General features: G+C 39.7%; 1 protein-coding gene across 3 annotated transcripts in view; it reads left to right on the top strand.

Annotated features, from left to right (window-relative positions):
• Positions 1 to 884: 884 nt before the first annotated feature.
• Positions 885 to 27891, top strand: part of begain (brain-enriched guanylate kinase-associated) — a 42281-nt gene continuing 15274 nt past the window's right edge. Inside the window, exons 1-5 of one of the 3 annotated variants that reach the window (XM_075448515.1) lie at positions 885 to 920; positions 1011 to 1042; positions 11292 to 11526; positions 14811 to 14972; positions 17579 to 17645. In XM_075448515.1, the coding sequence (XP_075304630.1) occupies positions 11456 to 11526; positions 14811 to 14972; positions 17579 to 17645 (300 nt within the window). In that variant the 5' untranslated portion in view covers positions 885 to 920; positions 1011 to 1042; positions 11292 to 11455. Of the gene's footprint in view, positions 921 to 1010; positions 1043 to 1278; positions 1350 to 11291; positions 11527 to 13822; positions 14092 to 14810; positions 14973 to 17578; positions 17646 to 27891 lie in introns of those variants that run through there. The other 2 variants (XM_075448514.1, XM_075448516.1) reach the window with 2 other exon arrangements.

Genomic DNA, 27891 nt, shown 5'->3' with positions numbered 1-27891 from the left:
CTGTTTCACTGGCAGTGTTTGCAACACCCACACAACACAGTGAAGCACAGAATACACATGCTCACATAAACACACTGCATTCTCCCATATGTCATATGTTAGAGCTGTGCACCTATGACATTCATTATTGAGCCCTCCTGGATTTTCAACAATAAATCTCATGGCTAGCTGTAGTTGCATGCAACACGAGAGTAAACAATGTCACGCCAGTATGCCCTGATGCCAGACAAGGAAAAATCTCAAATCTGACTTTTCTGTCAAGTTCATGATCATGAATATGAGATTAATAAGGTTTTTATGACTGTGGCTACTCATATGTTCTCTCCACACTGACTCTTATCAAGAAATTTAATTGGATCATTTGTTCTGGACCAAAGAAGTATGCCTAAGTGAACATATAAATGGTGACTCCTCTTGTGAAATCCTTATGGTACAACCGTGGACCTGCTTTTTCATTCATCTCTGTGTGCACATGTAGGAAGGCATGATGCAGCAATACCTTGAATTGTGTTGTTTGTATTTTGGTTAGATAAGAAGACTGATTAAACTCATGCTGCCTGCTGAGGTAGCTTACTTAGTTTGAAGAAAAACAAGAAGTGGATTTCCCAAAATGTCAAACTATTGTTCTGTTCAAGAATTAAATGTGTTTTTCTCATTTTTTTCTTTCATTCATCTTTTCTGTTAGCATTTGCATTGTCCTTTCAACAATAACAGCCTGCCTTTCACCCTCAGGCACTTTCTCTCCATTCCTGCAGCACACAGCATTTTTTTCAACACTGTTAATCTGTCATTTCTTGCTCTGCTCCTCCCTCTTTTACGTAATGCTCTCACTACTGACATAGCGGAGAGGAGAAAATAATAGATATATTTGTTTGCTGAGACATAGCCACTCAGAGAGCTCGTTAAACACACGATTGGAGGTACTCCACAGCATGCAGTGGTGGCTTTAGATTTATCTGCTTGATAAATGTATCTCATCATTTCACCCTCTTTTCTTCTCTTCCTACCAGGAATCTGATGGAGAAATGCGACATGACATGAGGTTGGCCACTTTCACATTACCTCCTTTTCTCTTGGCAGTGACACCTCCACCACACCTCTCCTCCCTCTTCTTCTCTCCATCACTCCACTGACCCCTCCTCTTCCCATACACTTCCTCCTGCTCCATTCAATTCGCTGCTCCCTCTCTCATATCCCCCCCCCCAGACCTGCCTCTCTTTGCCTACCAGCCAGTCTCCAGTCAGAATTTGAGGAGTCGTTTTCTAAATGCATGCTGCTCTGGGGGGATGCACAGGCACATGAATACAGTGATCTTATCTGCTGAAAATGAGGCGAAAAGCATATAAACGGTAAGGCAAGAAAGCGGAGAAGTGCATGCCTGGGATTTGTTAGCTGCTCAGAGATGAGTGAGTGGAGTTGGTTTTGCCACACTTGTGAAAATAATCATTGTTTAGAGTGCTGTTCTGTTGCTGTTGTGCCATGTGTTGCATAGTCATAGAGTCCTTTAACAAAAAGGATTGGGTAGCTTGCTTAGCATTCAATAGTATAGTATGACCAGAGAACAGGAAAGAGCATGTTGTAAACTGAAGCTTTTCAGGTTGTAACTCACTACAGCAAAAGCTGTGAGGATGCTATTTGTTTCAGTTAAAGTAAATCTGGAGTTGATATTTATGTATTCATTTATTCATTTTGCTCAGTCGGGTCAGCTGTCAGTTGGATTTTCTTGGTGTGCGAATTATAAGGTGCCAAATGTTTTCATAACGCTCATTTAATCTCTAATATTCATGGACAAAATGATACCACAGAGAGCCAATCATAGCTAAACAAGTGCATCCTAAGAAAAAAAGTTGCTCCTATTGAACAAACTCCTCACCTTGCATAGATTATGGGACATAGAGACAGAGCAAAAGAGGAGAATTGGGAGTTGTAGTTGATTAATTGACTACAACCTTGCGCAAGACAGGAAATGTTGATTTTGGAGATCATACCCCCTTTCTGTTACATAATTAAAGCAAACAGCACCTTGGATGAGGTGCTGTCCAGAGGGAAACTTTAGGTCTTTGAAGTGAGTTTTGAACTGAGCTTTAATTAAACAGGTGGGGAAAAAATATTAGAAACACAATGTTTGTTAACCCTTTTGGCACTTTGAGTCATGATGCCTTGTCATCAATGCATCATTAGTTTAAAAATGCCTCTAAATTTGTATCTACTTTATTGAGCCTTCCTAATGTGTACATGGAATTCATCTTTCATATTTTTGATTTATTTAACACCCCTTGTAAAAAATTCATCAAAAAAATTAGTAATAATACAACACACAATCTAACTCAGTTTTATGACACTCTAATCTCTAAAAGCTATTTTGTTCGTTACTAGTAAGCTTAGATAAATCAGTGGCAGTGAAATTGAGATCTCCTGGCAGCGTGAACAACATGAACAGAACATGACAGAATGAGCACAATAGCCAAATAGAAGTCTGTTTTCATGAGTCACAACTTTTTGATAACAGTGGATAACTGAAACTTTGTCTTAAGTTTCAAGTTTTATAACTTGTAGCAATTTTCCGCTTCAAAGCTTTGTGCATTGATCACAGCTATTCTTCCCACAATTTTTAGAATATTAATATAACTTTCAATAGTTGATTTACAGCATCTGCTCACTTGCTCCAGTCACACAGGGAACATGCTGACAGACTACAATATAGGCGTCGCTGTCAAAGTAAAATCGAAGGCTGAAAAAGTGAAATGTACTTAAAAAGGCACACTGTGAACCTACATTTAAGAATAAAAACAATAAATAACAGCCTACTGACAGATGAAAAGTTTAAAGCCCTTGAAGTATTTTCTTACTTTTTCTACCAAAGGCATCAACTTTCTTGATGTACCGGCTTGACTTTTTATATAATTCAGTGTCCAAGGATAGTGGAGGCTTTGTGTTAGCATGGTCACATTGAATCACAGCCACAGCAGCTGAGATTAGTTTGGGATGAACCAAGGACACAAAGGTGACTGAAATCATACAAACAACCAAAGCATTTTTTTTTTAATTGGGTCTCCAACAATGTGTCATCCAAACACAATCCACTTTGCCAAAGCAACCAAACCCTTAGAGACATCACTAGTCCGCTCTGCTTCACTCAGCCTTTGAGGAAAATGCCTGAAGAGGCTTTGTTTGTTCTTCTCACGTCTTTCCTTAAGCAAGGCACATGGCTGCCAGAAGCAGCTGCTATACGAAGTCTCCCTTCAGGTTACCCTCAAGCAGTTTACCACCTCCGCGCTCTCTCATTCTTCTGCCTAATTATTTCCAAGATTGGGGATTCATGCAGGTTTGTGAGGGCAGACTACTGTAGCACCTGGAAGTGGTGGTTGAGAGATCTGTCATGGAGAATTCTCAAGGGAACTGGTGTGAATATGTGCCTGAATTATCTGATTTAGACCCCTTTGAATCGCATGTCTAAGTCTTAAGGCTCCTTTTCTCTTTGACTTCCTACCTTGCCACCCTCATCGGTCCCTAGACCACTGGAGATACGCCTGTCAGCCACTGACATTTATACGGCTCTGTCAAAGCCAACAGGACAGGGTCAGATGAGCAACATAAGCCTCTGAAGTTCACATGTGCAACAGACCTCAAGTCTTCCTTAACAACAGTCTATTTACTGTATTTCAGAGCACAAAAACACAGAAGATAAAACTCTTCAACTCAGAGGTTTTAACCTGCCTCACTGTGCCCACTCAACAAATTGTTGTTGTTGTTATTAGTGCATTAGCTCCAGTCCCTAATCTGTCTTGTACAGAGGCTTGGATAAAAAGGAGCTCCCATTTTATGAACAATAATTTGTTGATACAGCGTCTGTCATTTGTCATCCCGCAAAAAAATTCCAGTTTTGCCAGGCAAGAAGTCTTTTGTCAAACATCCAGCACTCTAACTGACTACATGTTGAACAATCTGTGCACATATTGTACCCATTACACCTCAATAAATGCTTCATTGCACCCTGGAGAGTTGTGCATGCTGCTGTATGTTCAGCCTACGAGCGCATAATCGCACAAAACCCAGGCCGCCTCCCTCAGTGTAATGCATAGTGGATTTTAAGATCTTGTCTGGGCTGTGATGGTAAAGAGGAAATAATTAGATGCGAAAGACCCAGGAGGATTTTAAAAAAATGCAAACTTTGCACTCTGCAGTGATCTTGACTACTGTTGTATATGTGCTGTGCTCTACAGGACGGTTTGATTCATAAATTACATGAACTTTACGATCTCTGAATTCAGGTTAAGACTGGGTTACTTTTAATGTATGTGGAAGAGGCAATCTATTATTTTGATAGTAATGAATAATAGATTAATGAAAATGAACTCAAAACATACTAAACATACTAAACATTTTCATGGACCAGCAATGTCAACAAAGATTATTATGTTTTCACTCGTCAATACTGACTTAATCTCCAAGTTGTAATATTTTCATTGGAAATTTAATGGTGACCTTTAAAGAATTTTGGAAAGTATATAATTTGATGAGCCCTGTGATGGGCTGGCGACCTGTCCAGGGTGTACCCTGCCTCTCACCCAATGACAGCTGGGATAGGCTCCAGCCCCGCAACCCTGAATTGGTTTAAGCGGATATAGAAAATGGATGGATGATTTGATGATTTTCATGTGTTACATATCACAAGCAAAATTAGCCATATTGTTGATGGCTAATTTTGAATCTGTAAAGTGCTGACTTTAGCCTCAGAAAGACAAAGTCATTCTGTATGTCCCATACAGACTTTTTGGACGAACCAGCGCCAACAACCACACCTGACCACTTGCTGGATGGAGCTGTTCGCCAATTTTTAGGAGAAGCTAACACAAGCCTTGTTGCTAAAATGGCAGCAACATGTTATGATTATGACTGTGATAGCATGAAATCAGATTCTGTAAGCCTTCATGTCTTATCCAAAGATGTAGAACCATAGTGGAAGCATATTCAGTCGATTTGTAGACAATACAAAAATACCAGAGAGGACATGGGTCTGCACGGTTCATTTTTAAGGAGGCCATTTCACAAATTTGATCAATTTGATAAACTGTCTTATTTTGCAACTAAAGTAATAGGAGTGACACTATTCCAACAACCATTTTTAATCTACCTTTGTTTGTACTGGCAGACTATTACAGCAAAAACAAAAGTGAAATTTTAAAGAGTCTCAGCTGAGATATTTTTTTTTTTTTTTTGATGAGAACAAAAAAAATCAGTGGAATTACAATCGACTTGAACTTCATTTGACCTGATGGATCTTAATTCGATTACGGTTTCCCAGAAGATTTTCTTGAAAATTCCAATTTATTTAAAGGCATTTTTTTGTGTTTCCTTTTCCTTTTCTTTTTCTTCTTTTTTTTTTTTTGATTTTGTTGATATTGCTGAACTTTTTAATCCTTTATCTATAAAGAAGCTTACACAATGTTGAAAGGAGTCGTTTCATTACACAATGTTATACATTAATGCAGCACGTTAATACAATATGAGTGAAATTAAAGACAACCAAGTAATTTAACCTGAACTGTTCTGTCAAGGTGAGAATCATCTTGGCTCCTTTTCAGCCAATGAACATTGCTTTTTTATCGGCTTCGCATTAAAAAGACAAGAATAATTTTCATCCATTCCTCCATGGAAATTGTATGCATTAAAACTATATAAGTGTTATAAATTACATTTTGATTTCACTGGTTGTTATCAACTAAATCAGATCAATGTGAATATCAAGCTTACCTCCAGCAAAATCTCCATTAACTTTATAGTCAACTCTTGCAAGCTTTTTAGTGTGGTGCAGCTGCTGTCAAATTTAGCCTCACTTTACAAGGACATTTTGTCAACTTCAAGCCAACGGAAACCTTTAAGAATCTTAGCAGTCTCAGTATACAACTCATTGTACAACTCTAATCCCTGATTACTGAATAATTTAGTCTTCCAGACTGCTAACATCCAACCGAAATCCTCTGCTGCGTGACAGATGGTGATCGAACCAATGTAAGCATGTATAATACAATGCAGCCATGCAAAGACTATTTAGATCGGATCAGACCATAGAGAGTAAAACTTGGCAGAAGCAAGTTCAAGTTTACTCCTCGTTTTTGAGGTTGCATTACTGTATGTAAGCAAACATTTTTGCCATCTCCCATGGAAAGGGTTCTGGTTTTGTGAGATCATGCACATTTCCATGCTCATATGCATGCATATTTAGGGAAAGTTCCACTAAAGACACAAAACTGGATATTTTGAATCCATAAACTAGCTTCTGTCAAAGATCATCAAAGAGATTTTTAGCAAAAACCCACACAAGCACAAACAGTGCAGCGCAGACATACTACAGTGTGACGTGGCTGACATAGCCTGCTGTGACTCCAGCTGTGGCCCCCTAATGTGATCTGACCTGCTCAGGAAAGGAGTGAAGTCTACCTTCAGCACTGTCAAAACCGATCAGATGTCTGCTTCCTCTATGTTTGCCACACCATCACAAACTTCTGCTTGCATAGATAAAACTTCGATGTCATAACTGATATGATGGACCATGGATAAATAAAAGGAGCTGGAGGATTGTCTGTCAATTCATCCCCAGAAGCTTTTTGTTTTGGAAAAAAGCATAACAGCTATAAAGCCCTGCACTGATTTCAAACAGATTAGCGCAGTGACCCTGAACTGCTTTCTTTATTTTTTCACCTGCAGCTGCTTGGTCAGGATTGCTCTGAAATTAAACTCCAATCACAACAGCAAAGCCTTATTTTCCTAATCAACTTCAATCATTAGGGTTTCTGTGACTTAGATTAAACTGCAAATATATTTGAATATTATGGTGTACTTATAGTATTTAGTTGATTAGTTGAAAAACCAATGAGTTACACACCTACTTACAGTTGAGTGTCTTTGGATATGTTTGAGTTAAAGAAGAAGTCATTTGTGTTTCGTACATCAGTTTCTTCCTTTGTCCTCAGGCAATGAAATATGTTTACTTGTCAGCTTCATTCCTCTGAGTTAATCCACAGTGGAGCATACACAAGAGACTGCTGTGTTTGTGGAGTCTTGCATCACAGGAAATACGCAACTTGTGCCTCTCAAGTGAAGTTTGAACCACTCTGGAATATAACACCAAGTGGGAAAAACAAACTTGTATTTAGTTCCAGCACTTTTGCTCGTGTGTGGTTACATATTGCCATTGGCTTGTTTTGATTTTACCTATTAATTTGGAACAAACTTTGACTAAGCAACAAGAAAGTTAATAGGCTCACTGAAGGCATTTTAAGCCTGTTTCAAAGTGGACTTTGATGCACATCATAGTTGGAACGGAAACAACTTGGCAAACTAAGTCTGACGTGGCAAAGATTAAAATGACGTAACTCACCAGTGATTTATTTATTTTTTTCATTTTCAGATGGTCCACTGATTAGAAAATTGAGATTTTGTTAGAGCAGAGCGACAGTGTGGGAATGCTTTAAATGACCTCGTATTAACATATGGTCCATCTATAAGAAATGGAAACTGTGTTGAACAGCCAGGCCCATTTGAAACTAGCTGAGCATATATATGCAATATGAAATGATTTGACCCCAACAGCATCTGGTTACGTCGGTCTGGTTTTCACAGATTTCATATGATCAGCTGACATGTTTAAATGCATCTGAAAGCATGGTTTTGGTCAGCCATAATAAGGGCAACAATAAAGGCAAAAAGGTGTTTTTTTCCAGTTGCCACTTGGATTGGCAAAAGAACGAGACCTAAATTAATTTTTAAAAGACCAACAGTGAAGCAAAAGTGAAGCTCAGGAGAGAAAGATTTAACTTCGTACCCAGGGTGGGCACCACATTGGTGTTGGAGCAGTGGACTGTCAAATTAATCATTTCTGCTGCTGATTTGGAGTCATTGGTGATTGATCAGCTGATCTACCAAAAGACACTGACTAAGCTGTTTTTCTACATCCTCATAGTTTAATGGAAAGACTTTTTAAATCTGGTGTTCATCCACTTCTCAGTCCTCATTTCATCTTAGCCAGATTTTCAAAAACAACTAAATTAACACCACAGTCATCTTCTAAGCTGTAATGTGACATTACACCGTTAACAATAGATTTGTGTCTCTGTGTTTTGCTCACCTAATAGCAGAGCGATGGCACTGTGGCCATTAAAGTTTAATAGCCTTATTTGGTCGCTGTGAAAAGTATATGTGGCAGGTAATAGTTCTTCCTTGCTCACCTACTGTGACTCATTACTAGTAAATCAGCCTCCATAAGGGCTCTCCATTGTAAATGCAAGATAGATGCTGGCAGCTACTGACCTTTACTTGGTTTTGCATTCAATTCTTTTTTTCAGAATTAAACTGCTACAGAAGCCATTCTTGCAAAAGAAAGAAACTGTACAGGCAGAGTGGCAGATGTTCTTGGACTAAGTTATAGCCAGCAGCCATTTCATATAGACCCTGCTGTGTGTATTGTCCGATGATAATGACAAGCTGCAGTGTTTGGAGAAAGCATTTCAGTTATTCTTAATTTCATCCTCACTACTGACTCTTCTTGAAACTTGTGAGACACTGAAGAAAAGGCGGTGTGCTTAATTTTCATATGTCTTGCTGTTGTGTGATTCTCAAGCAATGAATAAACAGTAAGCCTATCTAAATTCTGTGAGGACTTAAATTTGTTACTTCACATGGATACTGTTTACCTAACAACACCTGAGGCATTGTGATCTGCTCTTTATCCCCTAGAGGGAGGTGTAATTATACAGAATGGGTACAGTACTCCATATAAACAGCAGGGAAGGTGCATGTGCGTGTGTGCATGTGAGGAAATTTCAATGAAGCAACATTTCCTTACAAATTCTGAAACCCTTCCTGTTGTCTTATGTGCTCTCTCCTTCTGTCACTTGCAGATAAGAAAATGGCCCTAGCAGCCAAATTAAATGTGTTTCTAGAAAGTGACATTGTTTCCTGAACCAGCGCTATGGGATGATTGAAAACAATAAGTACCAGTGGTGTTAGAAGCGACAGCAGACAAAAAAACGTTAAATTCCTATTGTTGTTGAATTGCCAACCTGCCTTTTGGTGGCAAAGATTAAAAAAGTATTTCCAAGAAACTCTCTCTATTTAGGCATTTATACCTACTGGGCTCTTAGGAACACCCGAGATGGTTCTATGACCATAAACTGTAAATTAAAGATGGACAAAGCCACCATGACATCATCCATTGGTTTATTAACTACTGTTTTAAAGCCTGAACTTGGTAGTAATTCATGTTGCGATTGTAACCATATTTTCTTGCTGGGTAAACTTCTCCAGAATTTTGGTAAGGTAAAATTTTAGTTTAAAAAAATCCATTGTGGATCAACATTTTAACAAGTTAAATGTTGATAATATGTTATTAAATCAACACTGTATTATGTTTACATTTTAATGACTGGAACTCCACTGTTTAAGCAACACTCAATTTGCTTAGCAAAACTATGCATGAACCTATTTCTACGGAAGGAAGCTGGATGATGACCATTTATGGATGGGTGGGGGTCTTCTGCATTATAAATTAACTGTCATATGCTGCTAACAAAGAATAATGTGTTAATAATTTGTGAAAATTCCTTTAATTTGTGTGTATAATGCATAAAACAAAAAAAGCATACAGAAACTGGCTTTAAAAAGACTCTGCAAGGAAAAAGGGGAGTGGAGGGTCCCCTAAATTTTTTTTTCCCAATTTTAAATACAGTGACAGTTCACTGTCCTATCAGTACACCAACTTTTGCTTTGCAGTCACTTAGAGAAGCAGTAGGTGTTTATAGTCGTACATTTTGTGTGAAAACCAGCCGTGCTGCCTGCTCAGAGTCAGAGGTTGCAGACCAACCCTGGCCTCAAAATCTAAGATAGCTGCTCTACACATAAGAAGTGCATGTAAGAAGAAGAAGAAGAAGTGTGAAAGTTATAGTATTTTACTGTTTGTTAACAGTTGTGTCTCAATGAATCAATCACAACTGTAGTGCTTACCAAGTTCTATAAATATATTGATGTTGTGTTTGAACAAAATTCTGCATAATTGTTTTGTTATCAACCAGTATGGTTAATAATTACTTCCAATAACCAGCTGAGCCTGTAAGAAAACCCCAAACACTTTTCAGACTCCTTTTACTGGGATACTATTAACTTGTATGTGACACCTTTGCCAGGTTAGACCTACAATGACGTGTCAAACTTTGATTTCCCACGAAAACAAAAGTGACTTTTCATTTTAAATCGGCTATTATAGTCTCGTAGTTGTCAGTTGTAGTTGCATAAAGTGAGCTATTGCTAAACTTCGCTAGTAGGTTTTCAGCTTTGATCTGACTTTTTACTGTTTCAATGCAAAATGTAAACATGCATACAGTTGCTGTACTTCTGAAAGACAGAGGCTTAATACCTTGACAATGGCGCGAAATAAAGAGACAGGCTAGTGCTATGAGTGTCAGTATGGTTTGGAAAATGTACTGTCAGATCAGATTGTTCTTCCATTGCAACATTGCCTCATTAGCTGTCTCATTATTGTCTCTTCCATCAAACATTTAATTTTGAACAGGACTTTTTCATCATATTTTCTTACTTAGTTACATTGTATCATTCACAAATACACTGATCACAAGATTCAACACATGTGGTCATATAAAGAGACACATTCACATCTTGAAAGGTTTATTCTGGCATTTCTTTTGCAAGTGACAGGTTATTAAGTTCCTACAATGCCAGAGACCACAGTTCAAGCTCCAGCACCACAGAAGAATTGGAAACGCACACACATTAATCATAACACTGATTTATTGAGGAAAAAACCTCTGCGGTCAGCTGGTCAATTACTTTGTTCCATAGAGCTCTGCACTTTGTGCCTGCTGCATTGAATTGCTCCCAGCAAGATAAAGCCATAAACAATTAATTAAAAGTCTGTGGTGATAACAGGCAGCTCTATATGCAGCGTGATAGATTTCTTTTGTTAAACTATTAGTTTTATTTTAGAAATGTATGTAATCCTGATATTATGAATTATAGAACTATGGACAAAAAATGTTGTGTTAATTTTCCCATAGAAGTACAAAGTTCTACTTGAGATGCACTTATTCACTCTATTGAATTCTATTTTAGTTTGTTTACTGAACTTTTCTATTTGATCCCCCAGCTCTGCTCCCTCATTCTGAACATGTTCATTTTCTGAATCCAGACAAAATCAGCGTTTCCCTGGAGTCTACAAAATGAAATGTGCTCATAAATCTGTGGGACTTCAAAACAGCTTTTCTCTGCTCTCTTGCCAGGGTCATCACAGATAGCCAACGACTATCTGCCTCCCCAGGCAAGACTTAAAGCGCTGCCTGTTGGTTTGTGGTTATAGTTCAAACTTGGGCTTCGACATTCAGTCGATCAGCAGCAGCAGAAGCAACAGCTATACACACATGTGAGCCGAGGCACAGAGAAAAATATGAAAAAGATATATATTGGCAAAACAGCCCTGAAAACCCAGAGAAATGGTTGCAAACATCAGAAAAGAAGGTAAGATGAGTGTTTTAAACTCTAAACATTGTCATTATTAGTGGTGAATGCATTTTTTTTTATTTTAGCACATGGAATTGGATTCTCAATGGGAGGTCATGACAATTAAAAAGCAATTAAATACATAATGCTATATCTATGTATTCACATAACTCATCTTCATATCTCTTTATGTGTCAGCTGGCATCTGCATTCAAGTGAGCACAGCTCCGCATCTCATACACGTGGATGCCAACAAAAAATTGAATACTCCAAAACATGGCTGTGGCTGTATGATGAGACTCAGATAAACTGGTATTGTTTTGTGATAACAGTCCAAAGCAATTTTCACATGTACTTACAAATAGTCCTTGGCTCATTACCAGTTGCAGCTGTTAAACAATGGGGGATGGTAAGGTTTCGTCTTGTTGAAACGTGCCAGTTGAAGGTAACCTGCTAGCCTCAGCCTGTTGGATACATGAACACAGAGCCTTCTTTCTTTATCTATCTATCTTATTGAATGTAATAGGTCTTCTTCCTGTTATTGAAACAGTGACAGGCGAAAACCAATATGGTCATCTGTTAGATGGAGGTTGCATTTATTCCAGGCCCTTTACGAGAGTGATGGAGCTGGACATGATGGGGCTGTCCTCTGTGTAACGACATGAATCTGGGATGCTGCATACAGTCATCATTTCCGCCACATATCCTGTGCACGAATTGAAGTTTTTACATTTCAATTTCTGCAGTGAACAATTGAAATGTCTCAGTCCATTAATTTTTCCCAGAATGTACCTACTGGCATGTACCAGAGCATTATATCGTAAACACAATTGTTAAAAATGGTCTGTCCAGGGGAACAAAGGACTCTAGGATTTTGTCCAGTCACTGAGGCCTGCGTCTCTCTGGAGAAGAGAGGTATGTTATTCGGGGTAGTTCTATCCAAAGAATATTCTAGATCTTGGTCCAGAAGTGTGGTTAATGTAAGATTATGTGGCTTACTTGGAATGCTTGATGAGGGAGGTTCAAGAGGAGCCACTGATAGTCCTCGGTGGGTCCTGGAGTCATAGGAGGGCAAGCAGGTGAGTTGAGGAGGTAAGTTGACAACAGGGAGACCTTAACTGGAGCTGGCTTGTTCAAAGGAGACAAGTACGAAGCACAGGTGAGGGAGCCACTTCTCCAACAACTAGGGAGCACTGGAAGACACAGAAAAGCGAACATTAACTTATGAGGAAACTTTCTCCCGTGGGAGAGTCATGAAGTGGCCTGATTACCACGCCATCGGAGCAGACAATCTGACGGAGACTAGGTGCACAAGCTGGTCCTTAAGAGTTGCTCAGTAATGAGGATAACGAGCAACAGGCATGACAGCTGGGGAGCCAGAACCCAAACTCCACCACAGCCTGCCCATCCCAACCTAGACTCAGAGGAGGGAAAGCACCCAAATCCAACCGGTGCAGGACCACAGGTGCAGAACCACAGGTGCAGGACCACAGGTGCAGGACCACAGGTGCAGGACCACAGGTGCAGGACCACAGGTGCAGGACCACAGGTGCAGGACCACAGGTGCAGGATTCAACCAGTGCAGGACCATGATGGGTTTGGAATCTGTACTGCCAGTTCCCAATGATATGTGGCAGCCTAAATAAGAAGCTTGTGAATGGGCATTGTTGTGTTAGAAAAAGGGCACCCATGTGTACCAATGTGCAGGATGAACGACTGAACAACTGTATTTAATACACTGGGGCTTTATAACTGCTGTAGATACATAATTATCATGACTAGCGATTTTGCGGTTCTTTTACAGCCCCATACCACACAATATTATGTGGGCAAACGTTTTGTCAACTCACTTGAGTACTAAGTACTGCTTCAATGTGACAAAAGCGATCGTGATTATTTATAAAGAAGTGGTCACTCCTTCACTGGGCACTGGCAACTTCTGGCCTCCACACTTTCTCTGAAGTTAACATGAAGATTGCAATGAAAATATTTGGACCAATATTTACTTGATACAGAGAGTATCAAAGAGGTGCATTTTTAAATTCACACATTTGTTGATTACCTTGAAGAGAGTCAGATGAGTAGATTGAGATATGACTGTCCATTTCGTACAGTGCTCAATAAAGACTGGAAACAGCCAGAAAAGACCAAACCAATTTCCTGAAATGATGGCTATCGACGTGTGTTATTCTCACAAGTTAATATTCGTCACACAGCTTGCAAACATATAGTAATATGAATAAAATAATTTATATTGTGTAAATACATTTTACTGACGGGTACTTCCATGCATCCTTGGTTCCACATTTGGCATTCAATAATAAATTGACCTGTCCCTGCTTGATGATAGGCATTTTTAGTCCAGAGCTTCAGGTATCCAAATATGAAAGATTGCCCATTGTCTCACCCATCTATTTACGAAGCCCAGCCGGTTGGTCTTTCTGTGGACGCTGTTTTCTCTTTCTTTATTACCAGATTTGGAATTGGGGTTTTGGGCTGAGGTTGGAAGGTGCACTCACTTTCCTGTTGCTTGGCTGTGCTGAGCCATCAAATCTCTCAGTGAGCCAAGAATCCATCAGTCTGGTAAAAAAAAAATCTAAATCCCCATGAGTGCTCACTGCGTCTGCTCTCAATGTCTAGCCTTTCATTTCCACATCCATTCCGTCAGTCATCCCCGTCAGTGTGTTTTCATCCCCCAGCGTAAACCTGCATCAAACATGCAACGCAAAGATTGCATCCTGTCTGACATGTTGTTTTTGTTGATAGTCGTGGTGTTGAAGTGGTGCTTCTCTGCCGGCCTCTCACACTCTTTTAAGCTCTTTATTAGCTCTTTCGGTCTCTTTGACCCGCTTTCAAAGATGACTCACACACAAAGCCAAGCTCCATTCTACTTTTCTACCCCCTTCTTCTATGAATCACCCATGGTCTGTGTCTGGGGGTAAAATCCATTCCTAATCTTTCAGAGTTTTGATTGGGGTATTGTACAATGAAATTCATCATTACCCCAGTGGGAGATCCTTTCCCAGCTCTGCTTCCTCCTCGTGAATGGGAAATTATTAGTATTCCACCTCCATCCATCCCCTCCTCCCCATCGGCCTCCCTGCTTTCACCTGGGACTTGTCTCTGTCCAAACTGAATCACTCTCCAGCTTCACTTCATCCTTTCCCCTCATTCTCACTAAAACACATGCACATGTTACTTTTCACTCTGCCTTTTCTGTTTGACTTTGTCTTTGTTTTCCCTCTGCTTGCCTCTGTGAATCTGACAGTCTGTTGTCAAAAATCTCCCTACCATCTGTTCAGCTCTTTCCACGACCACAAGGATGACCTCCGAAAGCGCCTGTCATACACTACCCACAAACTAGAGATGGTGGAAACAGAGTTTGACTCCACTCGGCAGTACCTCGAGACAGAGCTGCGCCGGGCTCAGGAGGAATTGGAGAAGTTCACTGAGAAGCTACGAAGGTGTGTGTGCTCATGTGCATGAGTCTGTGGGATGTCCTTTTTTTTTATACATGTCAGTCTTGGTCATGGATAACTACGTAAATTGAAAAACAATCAATATCAAAGCATTAAATAGTTAAGGCATGTGATGTGATGTAATATGGATTGGTACCAAAAAAGATAGGGTGACAGTCTGTATATGCACCTCGTTCACAGGACCACTAAAGCAAATTATGCTGTTGTTCAAGTGGGGTTGATTTGTCAAAATCATTATGTTTTGGTACAACCAATCAATCAGCTTAACTGGTAACTGACTTGCAGTTTATCAAGTGCGCAGACGACTTCATGGCTCTCGACACGTATTTTTATTTCTGGATATTTCTACCGCATTTTTGATATTGATACTGATGGTTTAAATCGGAAAAAAAATATGTCTTGAGGTTCACATTATCAGCAGGGTATTGATCATACTGACAGCCATTGTTTATATTCATATGTAGTGTACTTGTATTTAAGAGATCACAGTTATTTCATGTACTTCTATCAGAGGGCAGTATTTTAGTTTCAGATATATTTTCCATATCATACAAGTTATATCCAGGAATTTGCCGTTGTCCAGTATTGATTCTATGCGGAAGGGCTTTAGCTTTTTATTTTTTATTTGATTGCTTGATTGGCAATTAGAAATTTCTGAGGTTTTATTAAAAGGTGAAAAAACGTTTTTAAGGGCTGGCTGAAAGTTGAGAGAAACAAGCAAGTACTTTCTACATTGTATTTTGTTTAAAACTACAGTTTTCAGTGGGTTTTAACCTTCACGTTCACATGCTGTTTGATTAGGTTGAAGTACCTAAAAGTGTTTAGATTTAGGCATTGCAAACTAAATAGTCAGGTTTAACAAACATCATAGCTTGCCTTAGAATATACGCTCCTAAAAAATCTACCACATGTTAGAAATGTCCCTTTCCTGGTTTATCAGGGAACAAATCTCTCCCCATCTGCAGATGGTGCAGGCTCAAAAGGATACTACCTACTGCAAGACATCGCTTTCAAAGTCATGCTAGTTTATTTTCTATTCTGAGCCGTTTTATATTTGATCTTTTTACCCAACTTATTGCATTGTAGATTAATTGCTCATTATTTCTGTCACATTTTGCATGTCGTTTGTACACATTTTGCATGTCTTAATATACTGTGAAAACAACTCTCCAACCGGTTTAGGTTATTGTGAAAGTACAGGATAAGGTGTGCTATTAATCCATTTTTCATAAGACAAAGCTGGACCCTTACACATACACAAAGGTTGTTTATTCCAAATGTTTTTTTAGGTACAAAATGACAAGTAAGACCGTGCTGTCTGCCACACGGCTGATAATGGGGTTAAAACCTTTGTCGTGTTATTAAGAAACAGTGAATTAGTATTCCATGAATAAATTGATGCAGGATAGGTCTATTGCTTGTACTGTTCATTCTAACCATAAGCCAAAATGCTCCTGAGGTAAAAACAATGTTTTTCTTTCACAAACTTATTTAAGGAAGAAAAGCTGTAGCCTGATGGTAAATACCTTAGTGACCTTAAAGCCTTAAATTTTAATTCACCGGCATAAAAATACCCATCAGAGCAGTGGGATTATCTGCTATTAATCAACCCAATCGGTGAGACAGAAATGTTCTCTGTGGCCGTAAAGGTTCTGAAAATAAATATGCTATTTAGATAAACTACCTTGTTTATAGCCAACAACATGGAAAGTTGAAATCAGACGCAAGAAACAAAACAATCCTATGGGCCCCCAACTGCAGCCTTATTTCCAACTTTCCATGTTGTTGGCTGATAACAAGGTAGTTTATACTGCCTGTCATTGAAAGTGCCAAATCTATGCCATTCATCTAAGGAGGCGCTGCCTGTCAGAAATAAATCAGCATGATCACATTTCTCTCAGTAACAGCACACAGTGTTGCCCCTTATGTTGGCAAGTTTGGTTATTTATTCTGCGTGTTACTGAATGTGCTCCCTCTTTGGCTTCACACATCTCTTTCAGATGTTTGTTTTATGATTCTTTTTTTTTTATTATGTTCTTCACTGCCCACACTTTCCATATCTGTCTGGTTAATGGAGCCATAAAGGCTAGTTTATAAGCACTCTTAGGCCCAAGAGCTAATGTGAAATTATTACGCTGAGCTGAGAGGTGAGACCATAAAACAGAAACAGAGAGTTACGGTCCTATTTTATCGTGCCTTCTGTTGCACTGGAAGTTTACAATTAAACCTTAAAGCAATACTGATAACAGAAGAAGAGGGTAAAAGGAGGAAGCTGTTATTTTTTAATAGAAAAAAAAACTTGTTTGGCTTTCAACTACAACGTTATTGCCATGTTTAATGACAAATTGTCAAAAACAGATCGGTACATTTGTATCCATAGTGATGCTCGCCGAACTTAAAATATCAAGCAAGCCCCCCTGTATATTGTCAATACAGTGAATGCATAAACCCAGTAATTTACTTTTTTTTTTTTTACTCATGTAGAGCTTTTGTTTCTTTAGATTTATGACAAGCAAAACACACTTTAGTTGTAGCATATCGAAAATTTGCTATTTTTTACGCAGACCAAATTTTTTTTCTGTTTTCTTTAGGATCCAAAGTAGCTACGCTGCTCTTCAGAGAATCAACCAGGATTTGGAGGACAAGATGTGCAGGACGGTAGGTGATAAAGACGATTCTTTGAAATTATGTTCTCTTCACAGGATGCAGGGAGAAACAGTTTAAACTCAAAACTTCAAACAGCTTTGAATGGGGTAGAGGTTATGCATCACATGCATCATTCAGAATGGGTTGTATCCAGTACTAGACATATCTTCCTAAATTTTTTTTAGGGTTGTAAATTAATTACATGTTTTTTCTTATATAGTTAACATTTATCCTTGACTCATCTACTGGCTGACTTTCTTACTGACCAACCTTCTTACTTCTTTTCCATAGTGCAGGCAACTTGCAGGCATCCTGCTCAAAACAACATGTATTTCTTACCGCATATGGCCTGTCACACAAATACACAAGGTGACGCAGACTCTCTGTGCTTGTCTGTTGTAGCTGCATTTAATTCCTGATGCAAATACATATGTGCACACACACTGAAATGCACATACACAACAAAATAAACTAAACTTGATCAAAAATAGCAGGAAATCATGGCTTTTAACCTCGCTTTACTAATTCCAACATAACATAAAAAGTCAAATAGAGAACAGTCACGGACAAAATAATATCCTTTTCTGCGAAGATGACGTGCAAAATGAAATATATGGTACATCATTATAGTGTCATCAGACGTTACGCATTTAATTGCAGTGATATACAATCGTCTTGGAATCAAATCATACTGTGATTAATGTTTCCATGACAACATCAGAATCATACCAATTTAAGATCCTAATTCTTTTTCATTATATCTTAGGTAATTGTGCTCCAGGGTTCTCTGTTTGATTCACTTCGTAGCACAAAAAGTATTTTGACGTGAATGCTTGGGAATAAAGTGGTTTCACGTCTGTCATGATTTTCTGAGCATGAAAGCAACACGTGATCCGGTTGGAAGTGGAAATGATTAGGTTAGGTTTTGGCCGTCAAATCCTACTTTCCCTTTTTTTTTCTTTTCTTGCTTCTCCTATTTCACTTTCAACCAAATTTCAGAAGAACATATTTACTTCAACATGCCCCCCCCCCTTTTTTGTAAATCTTAAATTAATCTATTAATAAAACACAAAACCTATTTCAGATCACCTCTCTAAGAGCACTTAAAATATTTTTCTTTCCAGCAACAGCACACTGGTTACATATTAATACATCAGTAATGACAATCCAATTTCAATCATATTGCATTTTATAATATAATGTTAAAATGGAAAATTCATGTACTTTGAGTGCAGGACATTTGCATGCAGCTGACATTTTTTTTATGTATCTCTTTTGTATTTAAAGTAAAAGAGGTACATATTTATAGCTATCAAATTGGCTTTTCTGACCTTCAGGTCTCTACAACATGTACATGTTTCAATACTGTGTGACTAGATATTTGGCCTCTACAACTTAATTTCCTGACTATTGCCTGTTTGTACTAATGTTGGGAAGAAGGGCAGAATCCTTGTGGCATCTGTATTCTGCAAAGTCCTCACTATGATCCAAACAAAAGATGTATGAGGATTATTTATAAACCGCATCCATGTACTCATGCACACACACATTCAGTAGAGCTGAGAGGCTCATTTAGTTGAGAACATGAAGTCCGGCAGTTCCCAGGAAACCATTTCTCACATTTTTCTTTTGAATGATGCTCACCTTCTCTTCATCTTAGATTGCAGCACTTGTACAAAGACAGGGAGGTAGCTGCTGCTAAATCCAAACGTTAATATGTTGTCTGAAAACCATGAGAAATCACATCTGGAAAAAAGTCATTTAGGTAAAATCACTGAACAGAAAACAAATGGATTACAGTAAGTGCAGTACAGCAACTGGCTGTGTAGTTTTCTACCTTATCAAAACATTACTGAAATGATTATAATATCACCAAAATTAGCTGTCTGTCTGATAACAAATGTATGCATTATTTTTATTTCTTAACAGCGCAGACCATAGCTTCAGCCAGAGAGAGCAGCAACCTAACAGGATTTAAATTTGCTGACTGCTACATGCAGTTTGTTGTTGGTGTCTGTGAATGCTTGAATATCCATCAAATAAAAGAGATCCTTCTCTGTTTTTAACCAAAGTACTTTTGTTGCAAGAAAAAATGCTGTAAGCTACATGGCTGACGCGTCTGGTGTCAAATTCTTTTGTGTGACATTTTCTATAACCGTTACTCATCTTTAATTCAACAACAGTGTCGGGGAGGTGCTCCAGCTGCCAGTCATCTAAACTTGTGTACAAAAATGCAATTTCACAGCAAAGTGCACCTCGCGTTATACAGCTTTTTCATTTTAGAGAAGACATACACTGTTGAAGGAGGGAAAAAAGACATATAAGTGTCGTGTAAATGCAGTGTGCTCAAACATGACTCGTACACAAATGTTTGGGACTTTGAAGAAAAACTAATATATGTCAACCTAAAGTTTATGACTGTATAGGTAGAATGAAAGACTTATGGTAATGTTAAACTCAGATTCTCAGAGATTCTAAGTTGTAATTTAGTTAAACAGATCATTTATGAGCAGTGGTAACGTTTGCGCTCTCTGCTTTCCGTCTCATCTAAGAAACGAGAAGCCTACTGTAATCGATTTTAACTCACCTGTTCAGCAGCAGAACCACTCTCATCTCTCTCAGAGCAATTACACAATCAAAGACAGGGTGTGCAATCAATGTCCAAAGTAATTGGTCTTTGCTGCCATGCAACCCTTTTAGAAAACTATTACAGCTGACCGCTGTTCTGGTCTCCTCGGCAGCAGCTGTCCAATCACATCAGGTTGAGCTGTTTCCCAAGCATTTTCCCCCTCAGACTGAGAAGCATGAATCCATGCTGTAATAAACAGACTCTACTGCCAGTCCCATCCTTAAAACTAAAAGCATCTTGATTGACCTGGACTGTAAGTTTGATCCACGGCACTGTGAAATGTGTAAAGTTATTAGAAAGCCAGCAGAGGTCAACTATACAAAAAAGAAATGAATTGCTGGAATCAGATGATTTTCAACATGTACTTCAACTACAAGTTAATTTACTGTCAAGAGGCAAAGGTGTTACGGGGTTGTTCTAATCTCACTTTTCTAATCTCAATTCATGCTTTTTGAGTCCACGCTTTGGAAAAAAAAAATCCTTTCCTATTCAAGCCTTTTTCGGCTGCAGTAGAGACGTACAGAAACTACCAATCAGGGCATCTGTCATTACTAATAATGTTATAAGCAGAGCTATGATGAATGGTTAATGTGTGTTATAATTTGCGTCTTATGTGAATTAATGAAGATTTCTTTTTTCATTACAGTCATAAATTTTGGTATGCCACTGCAATATTAAAACTGTAATAATTCAGCACGGACTCGAAGAACAGTACCGTATGTTCACAAGGCAGCTCTTTATAACTTAATTTGTCGTCCAGGATTTGCAGCCGAGTATTTGTTATATTCCCATGTAATCCTTATTGCGCTGTCATTCAGGAACAGAACAAAAACCTGCAGTGTGCTTCCACAATGGCTCATTCTTCATCATTACAGTACACACACATCAGCATATTCCAGTCATGAGAAAATGATTTAGAAAACTCTTGACTTTTCAAAGAGACTGCGTGTTGAACAGAGAATCTTGGCGTAGCAAAGGTTCATGGCAAGAGACAGAATGGGAAAACAATTTTTTCTTTTTTTTCTTTTAGAGGCCTCATTGGGATTGCCATTTCTTTTGATGTCATGTCATGCAATGACATTTCAAGGGGGGAGCATGTTCCTTTGTAGAAGACAGCGCAGGCAGTGACAAAGGCAGCTGCAATCAAATCAGACACGTAATTAAAAGTTCTGAGAGGCCTCAACCGGGAAGGTCAACCGAAAAATGGCGCAGAATAAAACTAATTCAAGAGCAGCAGATTAACACCTTGCAGAACTGACAAGATGCCTGTTTTAATGACATAGAGTAGATGTCCTCAAGAGGGATCGAGAGAGAGAGAGAGAGAGAGAGAGAGGTTTATGTTTTGATCTTCATATAAGCAGTGCTGTTGGTGAAGCTGTCTGCACAAACAAAATATTGCATTATCTATAATAACTATGAAGAATCATCTTGCTAAAGTGTAGCTTTAACAGTGCCAGCATGTGGCTTGGTGCCTTGGTGAAGAAATAATTTCAAATTAATCTTGGAGCCGCTTCTGAGATGGTGCTGATGCAAGCAGAAAATAAACAATTGTTCTTCAGGTCAGATTTTTTTTTGTCTGTTGTGCCTAAAATATAACATGCAGATTTTAGAGCATATCCACTTCAAAGTTTTAGTCTGAACTAAAACTGTGTAAATTAAAACCATTCTGAAACAGAAATAACCTAAATAAATTGTAATTTTGTACTTATAGGGTATAAAACATGTCAATTATTTTGTCACAAATACCATCCTGCTGGAGGTTCCTGTGCTTGATTGGTTATATTGTTCATGAGCTCTCCGTGGTGCTGATTTCTCTTAGGAGTCTTGTGCAAGATCAACTAACTAACAGCTGCCCGGAAACTGGAAGAAAATGGTCAAGGACAATCAAGCTTAAATCAGGTCTACTCAATCACTGCCTACTTAATGCAGATCATGTACACTTCATCAAAAGGAGTGTTGCCACTAAAATAGTTTTGCTATGAATTAGTTGTAGACATTAACTCATTATTTACTTCACTTTCTGTTAGATTTATCTAATAATCAGAGCAATAAACCATTTGTTGTTGAAAAATAGAAACAGATACAACGACACCTTAAAAAAGCAATAAAAATTACTCTTCTGTGATAAACATGCTCAAATGCTTAGTCCGTATGTTCCTGAAATTCATTTAAGAAACTTATTTCTATTCTTGGATTATAACTTTGAAATTTATTCAAGAAAAATTGTATCTTTAAATGTTGGTGAAGGTAAAACTTTACCAATCCAAGAGAGAAACTGACCCCGCAGTAAACTGTACAGGTTGATTAGCCCTACCTTTATTAGCTCAAACATTTCAGTGAAGTTACAAATCAGTGCAAACGTTTAGAGATGCACCAAGGAGAACCGAGGGCTAAAACACGTTCTTACTGCTGTGCACTGTGATGATGTGGGGAAATCCTTTTTGGCTGCAATTTCTTCAATTTTTTTTTAATTCATGCCTTTTGAATAGCAGGTCATCTTTTTCTCTCTTAGCCACCCATCAGCGGTGACTATACTTTTGTTTTTGGTGCTTTATTTCGTGGATCTGATGCTTATATATATGTGCTTTTACTCAAGTACAGGAGAGCTATGAGATGTCTCAGAAAGAAAAGGTTTCCAATAAAGATCATTATCTCTAGTTTAGAGGCAAGAGGACATGACTGTTCCTGGTTCACCTACCTGCAATTGGGAAAACATGGCTCAGGGCAGGAATCAGCATTGTCCCGCTTTATTACCACTTGCAGCTGAAGTGTCCTTGAGCAAGTCATCCAATTTCCCCGGTTCCTCCGTGGGCAGTATGTTGACTTTCTCTCAATGCTTGTAGTGTATTCACAACTTAAGATGGGTTAAAGGCAGAGGTCAAATTCTAGTATGAGACATTGCTCGCTGGCAAATAAAGTTTGCATTCTATCTTTTTTTTTTTTTTCCTATTCCATCATTTTTGGGGCAGGTGGCAACATTTTTTTTTAAATAAATCTGTTCTGTTCCAGTAAAACATGTGGGTTGTGGTGATTAGAGTGGTCACAAAAATAAGAGAATCACTACATGTTTTGGACACAGTACCACAGGTTTCCCCCCCAAAAAAGAAAAACAAATAATGGCTCATTTGGCTTGATTACGTTTACCAGTCCCACTGGCCAGTGGGACTCTGGAAGCAGCTGATGGGTACCGACAGGCCAAGCGGAACGTGGCCTCGGCGGTTGCTGAGGCAAAAACTCGGGCTTGGGAGGAGTTCGGGGAGGCCATGGAGAACGACTTCCGGACGGCCTCGAGGAGATTCTGGTCCGCCATCCGGCGGCTCAGGGGGGGGAAGCGGTGCACCGTCAACACCGTGTATGGTGAGGGCGGGGCTCTGCTGACTTCTACTAGGGACGTCGTGAGTCGGTGGGGGGAATACTTCGAGGGCCTCCTCAATCCTACCGACACGCCTTCCGATGAGGAAGCAGAGTTGAGGAGCTCGGACGTGGGACCTCCCATCTCTGGGGCTGAGGTCGCCGAGGTGGTCAAAAAACTCCTCGGTGGCAAGGCCCCGGGGGTGGATGACGTCCGTCCTGAGTTCCTCAAGGCTCTGGATGTTGTGGGGCTGTCTTGGTTGACACGCCTCTGCAGCATCGCGTGGACATCGGGGGCAGTGCCTCTGGACTGGCAGATTGGGGTGGTGGTCCCCCTCTTTAAAAAGGGGGACCGGAGGGTGTGTTCCAACTATAGGGGGATCACACTCCTCAGCCTCCCTGGTAAGGTCTATTCGGGGGTACTGGAGAGGAGGATCCGACGGATGGTCGAATCTCGGATTCAGGAGGTGCAGTGTGGTTTTCGTCCTGGCCGTGGAACAGTGGACCAGCTCTATACCCTCCGCAGGATCCTGGAGGGTGCATGGGAGTTCGCCCAACCGGTCTACATGTGTTTTGTGGACTTGGAGAAGGCGTTCGACCGTGTCCCTCGGGGACTCTTGTGGGGGGTGCTCCGGGAGTATGGAGTGCCGGACTCCTTGATACAGGCTGTTCGGTCTCTGTATGACCGGTGTCAGAGTTTGGTCCGCATTGCCGGCAGTAAGTCACACATGTTTCCTGTGAGGGTTGGACTCCGTCAGGGCGGCCCTTTGTCACCGATTCTGTTCATAATTTTTATGGACAGAATTTCTAGGCGCAGCCAGGGCGTTGAGGGGGTCCAGTTTGGCGACCTCAGAATCGGGTCTCTGCTTTTTGCGGACGATTTGGTTCTGTTGGCGTCGTCAGGCCGTGACCTTCAGCTCTCACTGGAGCGGTTCGCAGCCGAGTGTGAAGCGGCTGGGATGAGAATCAGCACCTCCAAATCCGAGACCATGGTCCTCGGCCGGAAAAGGGTGGAATGCCCTCTCCGGGTCGGGAATGAGATCCTTCCCCAAGTGGAGGAGTTCAAGTATCTCGGGGTCTTGTTCACGAGTGAGGGACGAATGGAGCAGGAGATTGACAGACGGATCGGTGCGGCGTCTGCAGTGATGCGGGCTCTGCACCGGCCCATCGTGGTGAAGAAGGAGCTGAGCCAGAAGGCGAAGCTCTCGATTTACCGGTCAATCTATGTTCCTACCCTCGTCTATGGTCACGAGCTGTGGGTAGTGACCGAAAGAACGAGATCGCGAATACAAGCGGCCGAAATGAGTTTCCTCCGCAGGGTGTCTGGGCTCTCCCTTAGAGATAGGGTGAGAAGCTCGGTCATCCGGGAGGGGCTCGGAGTAGAACCGCTGCTCCTCCGCCGGGGACAGGGACGTCTGGGTCTCTTTGCTCAAGCTGCTGCCCCCGCGACCCGATCCCCGGACCAGCGGAAGATGATGGATGGATGGATGGACGTTTACCAGTATAAAAGGTGTTAGATGATTAATGGCCCTGGTAGCAAGTGAGAGACGTGTGAGGAAGTCTGTTGTGTCTGTGGTAATGTTTTCCTCTGTACGAGTGTACCTCTCTGGATGTGTTATTCTGTTCTTCAGTGAGCAACACTAAGGCCTGATTGCAGGCCACTAATTAACAGCATGGTCGTTTATTGTGGCTCTCCAATAAAAAGTGAAAATTACTGTGAAAACTGGTAGGAGATGCTGATTTAGAGCAGAATAGCAACAAATGGATGGGACATACAAGACATTATACAGCAGATTGAATCACAAAAAGATTCTTAAAACCATGTAAGCTCTATTGGACAATTAAATCTCTGGTAAGTGCAAATTTAACAAACTGTTAATATGTATAAAAGAGAAGAGTCGGAACCTGAACCTCTAGCTGCTTTGAATTTTCAAGCAAAACAAGAAGCTATACTGTTTGCTTGCAGGCTAAAAAAGTTTATTAACCTAATTATACATCAGCAGGGAAGCTTTAATTTCTCCTCCATTGAGAAAGGAAACTGTTCACTATCTACCTTCTGGACGCATCTGATGGCAAACAGTCTCAGGGCTGGTAGGAGTTGAAACAATGTTGTAACAATCTCATGTTATGTAGTTTGTTTGGTGTTCTTGTTCAGCTCCATAACAATCTGCTTGCTGAACTAGTGTCTCAAGAGAAATACAGCTGCACCATAAAACTCCATTCAGTTGACTGCGTTTCTTTACTTTCTTCAAGGAGCTCAAAGTTAACTTGAAATTAGAGTTATAGGTTTTGGTGCAGTAAGATTACCATTAATCTATAAGTTTAGAGTAAAACTATTTGACTTAGTTCTAACCTAGTTTTAAATGTTGGTGCATAAAATTGAAAGAAGTGAAATTTTTGTTTCATTGGGTTTCACAATTAATTTTTGTATGCAAATCCCACCACTCAAATAAATCACAGAGTATGGTGTACATTTATTAAACTTGTTCACTTATATTACAGTTAGCCGCTGATTTATATGTATTACACGTCGTACAGTTTATATGAGATGTCATCTCTGGAAATATACAGATGCTACCTTACTGTTATTGTTCATGGAGTCTTTCTCAGCTTTGTGAGAACCATGAAAACATGTGAATGTGAATCCCTTCACATTCTAAGAAACATTGTAGTGTAGAAGTTTTGAGTAAATTGCAACCTAAAAAAAAAAGCACTAAATGTGCCCTATTTGCTGTTTGGGTTAAAAAAAAAAAAAAAAGCGTTTGGAAGGTCCTTAGTCCTTTCTATTACAAAACTGTGTATTTGTATTTTTGTATCAGGAATTGAAGGAACTGACATGTTTGTTACTGAGGGCCACAAATATATCCAGAATGTTTGGTCATTTTGTTCTCTCTGTGTTTGACTTGCCTGCATTGTAGCTCACAACACCTCATGAGTCACCTGCAACACCACAGCTATGACACCCCAAAATTAAAATAGATCATGATAGAGGTGACCTTTGTCTATTGATTCTCGGTTTACAGAAACTGAACTGAAACTTGCGAGTTTCACATTGCAAGTTTAGTTCAGATTATACGCATCGCCATTAGGTGCAACAAAAAGCTGCAGCTGTTCTAAGTTAAATTGGATAGTAATCACTTTGGGGCTTTTCAAAGGTTTTTCTCCCACCATCATTGTGTCCCTTGTCTCACCTTCTTGTTCTCCTCGTTTCGAAAAATTGCCATTCACAGTTATCGGAGTATCGGTTTTATCTTGGCAAGCGGTCATTGTTGATATCGTAATTTGAGAACCCTCTTTAACAAGGTCTGAAATCCACAATTTCTTTTCTTGCCCTCCAAAAATAAGACTGTATTTAAAATGGAGTAGAGTGTTCTGCTCTCCTCTGTGAATCGCAGCACTCAGTAATTGCATCTCAGGAGATTTAGACTTTATTTGTTGCCCAGCCAAGAAGCAGACTCACCCACAGAATAAGCAAAACTATCGGAGGTGTTCTGGAAAAACGGGCATTTCTTCTATTTTTTACATTTTTTCCATGCACTCAGTTCCTGGGTCGAGATCTGAATGTGTGGTCAAATGCTGTGACCATCAAGATGCTGGGTAATTGGAGGAAACTGGCATGCAATTACAGTCAAAAGACAAAAGTGAGACTTTTGATTCAAGTTCCATGTGGTAAGAAACAATATCCTTCCTCATCCACTTTATTTTATTGCTTTAAGATATGATTGCCAAAATTTGCATATTAATTTTCCTAGATACTGTTCTCTTTTATGTATGGCATAAACTGATAAGAACATCTTGGTGAAAGCATGTGTATCAAACTCAGTGTGACTGGAAGAGATAGCAAAAATCAGCGTGCACAGCTGCAACTCTTCCGCAGGCCATAGTGCTGAGAGAAGTACACTTCTCGCCTCGCTCAAAAATAAAGTGCAACATCATGTTAATAATTTTAAGCCTATTAAGATTGTTCCCAGTTTCTTTTTAGGCTCTGTGATATGTGGTCGTGTACAAATCGGCATGTTTGAAGATCTAATCGATTAACAAATCAAAGCCAGGAGCCATAATAGAGGATGGGAAAAAAAAAATCTTCAGGCTTTAGAAGCACAAATTATTCTTTAATTTGTTCAAAACTGTTTTCACACTTTAGTGCTGCAGTTAGGGTCTGGCTGGCTGCCAGTTCACCACAATGCTAAACAAACGCTGCTGTCATTCTGTTGGATTTTATGAATAAATGGCTTGACTATAGACCATACATACACGGATGTGGCCACTGTTTACACT

Source organism: Odontesthes bonariensis, chromosome 17 (genome assembly GCF_027942865.1).
Source record: "Odontesthes bonariensis isolate fOdoBon6 chromosome 17, fOdoBon6.hap1, whole genome shotgun sequence".
NCBI classification, from domain to species: domain Eukaryota; kingdom Metazoa; phylum Chordata; class Actinopteri; order Atheriniformes; family Atherinopsidae; genus Odontesthes; species Odontesthes bonariensis.
The sequence above is the reverse complement of the archived record's forward strand: the minus strand, read 5'-3'. Positions and strand labels throughout refer to the sequence as shown.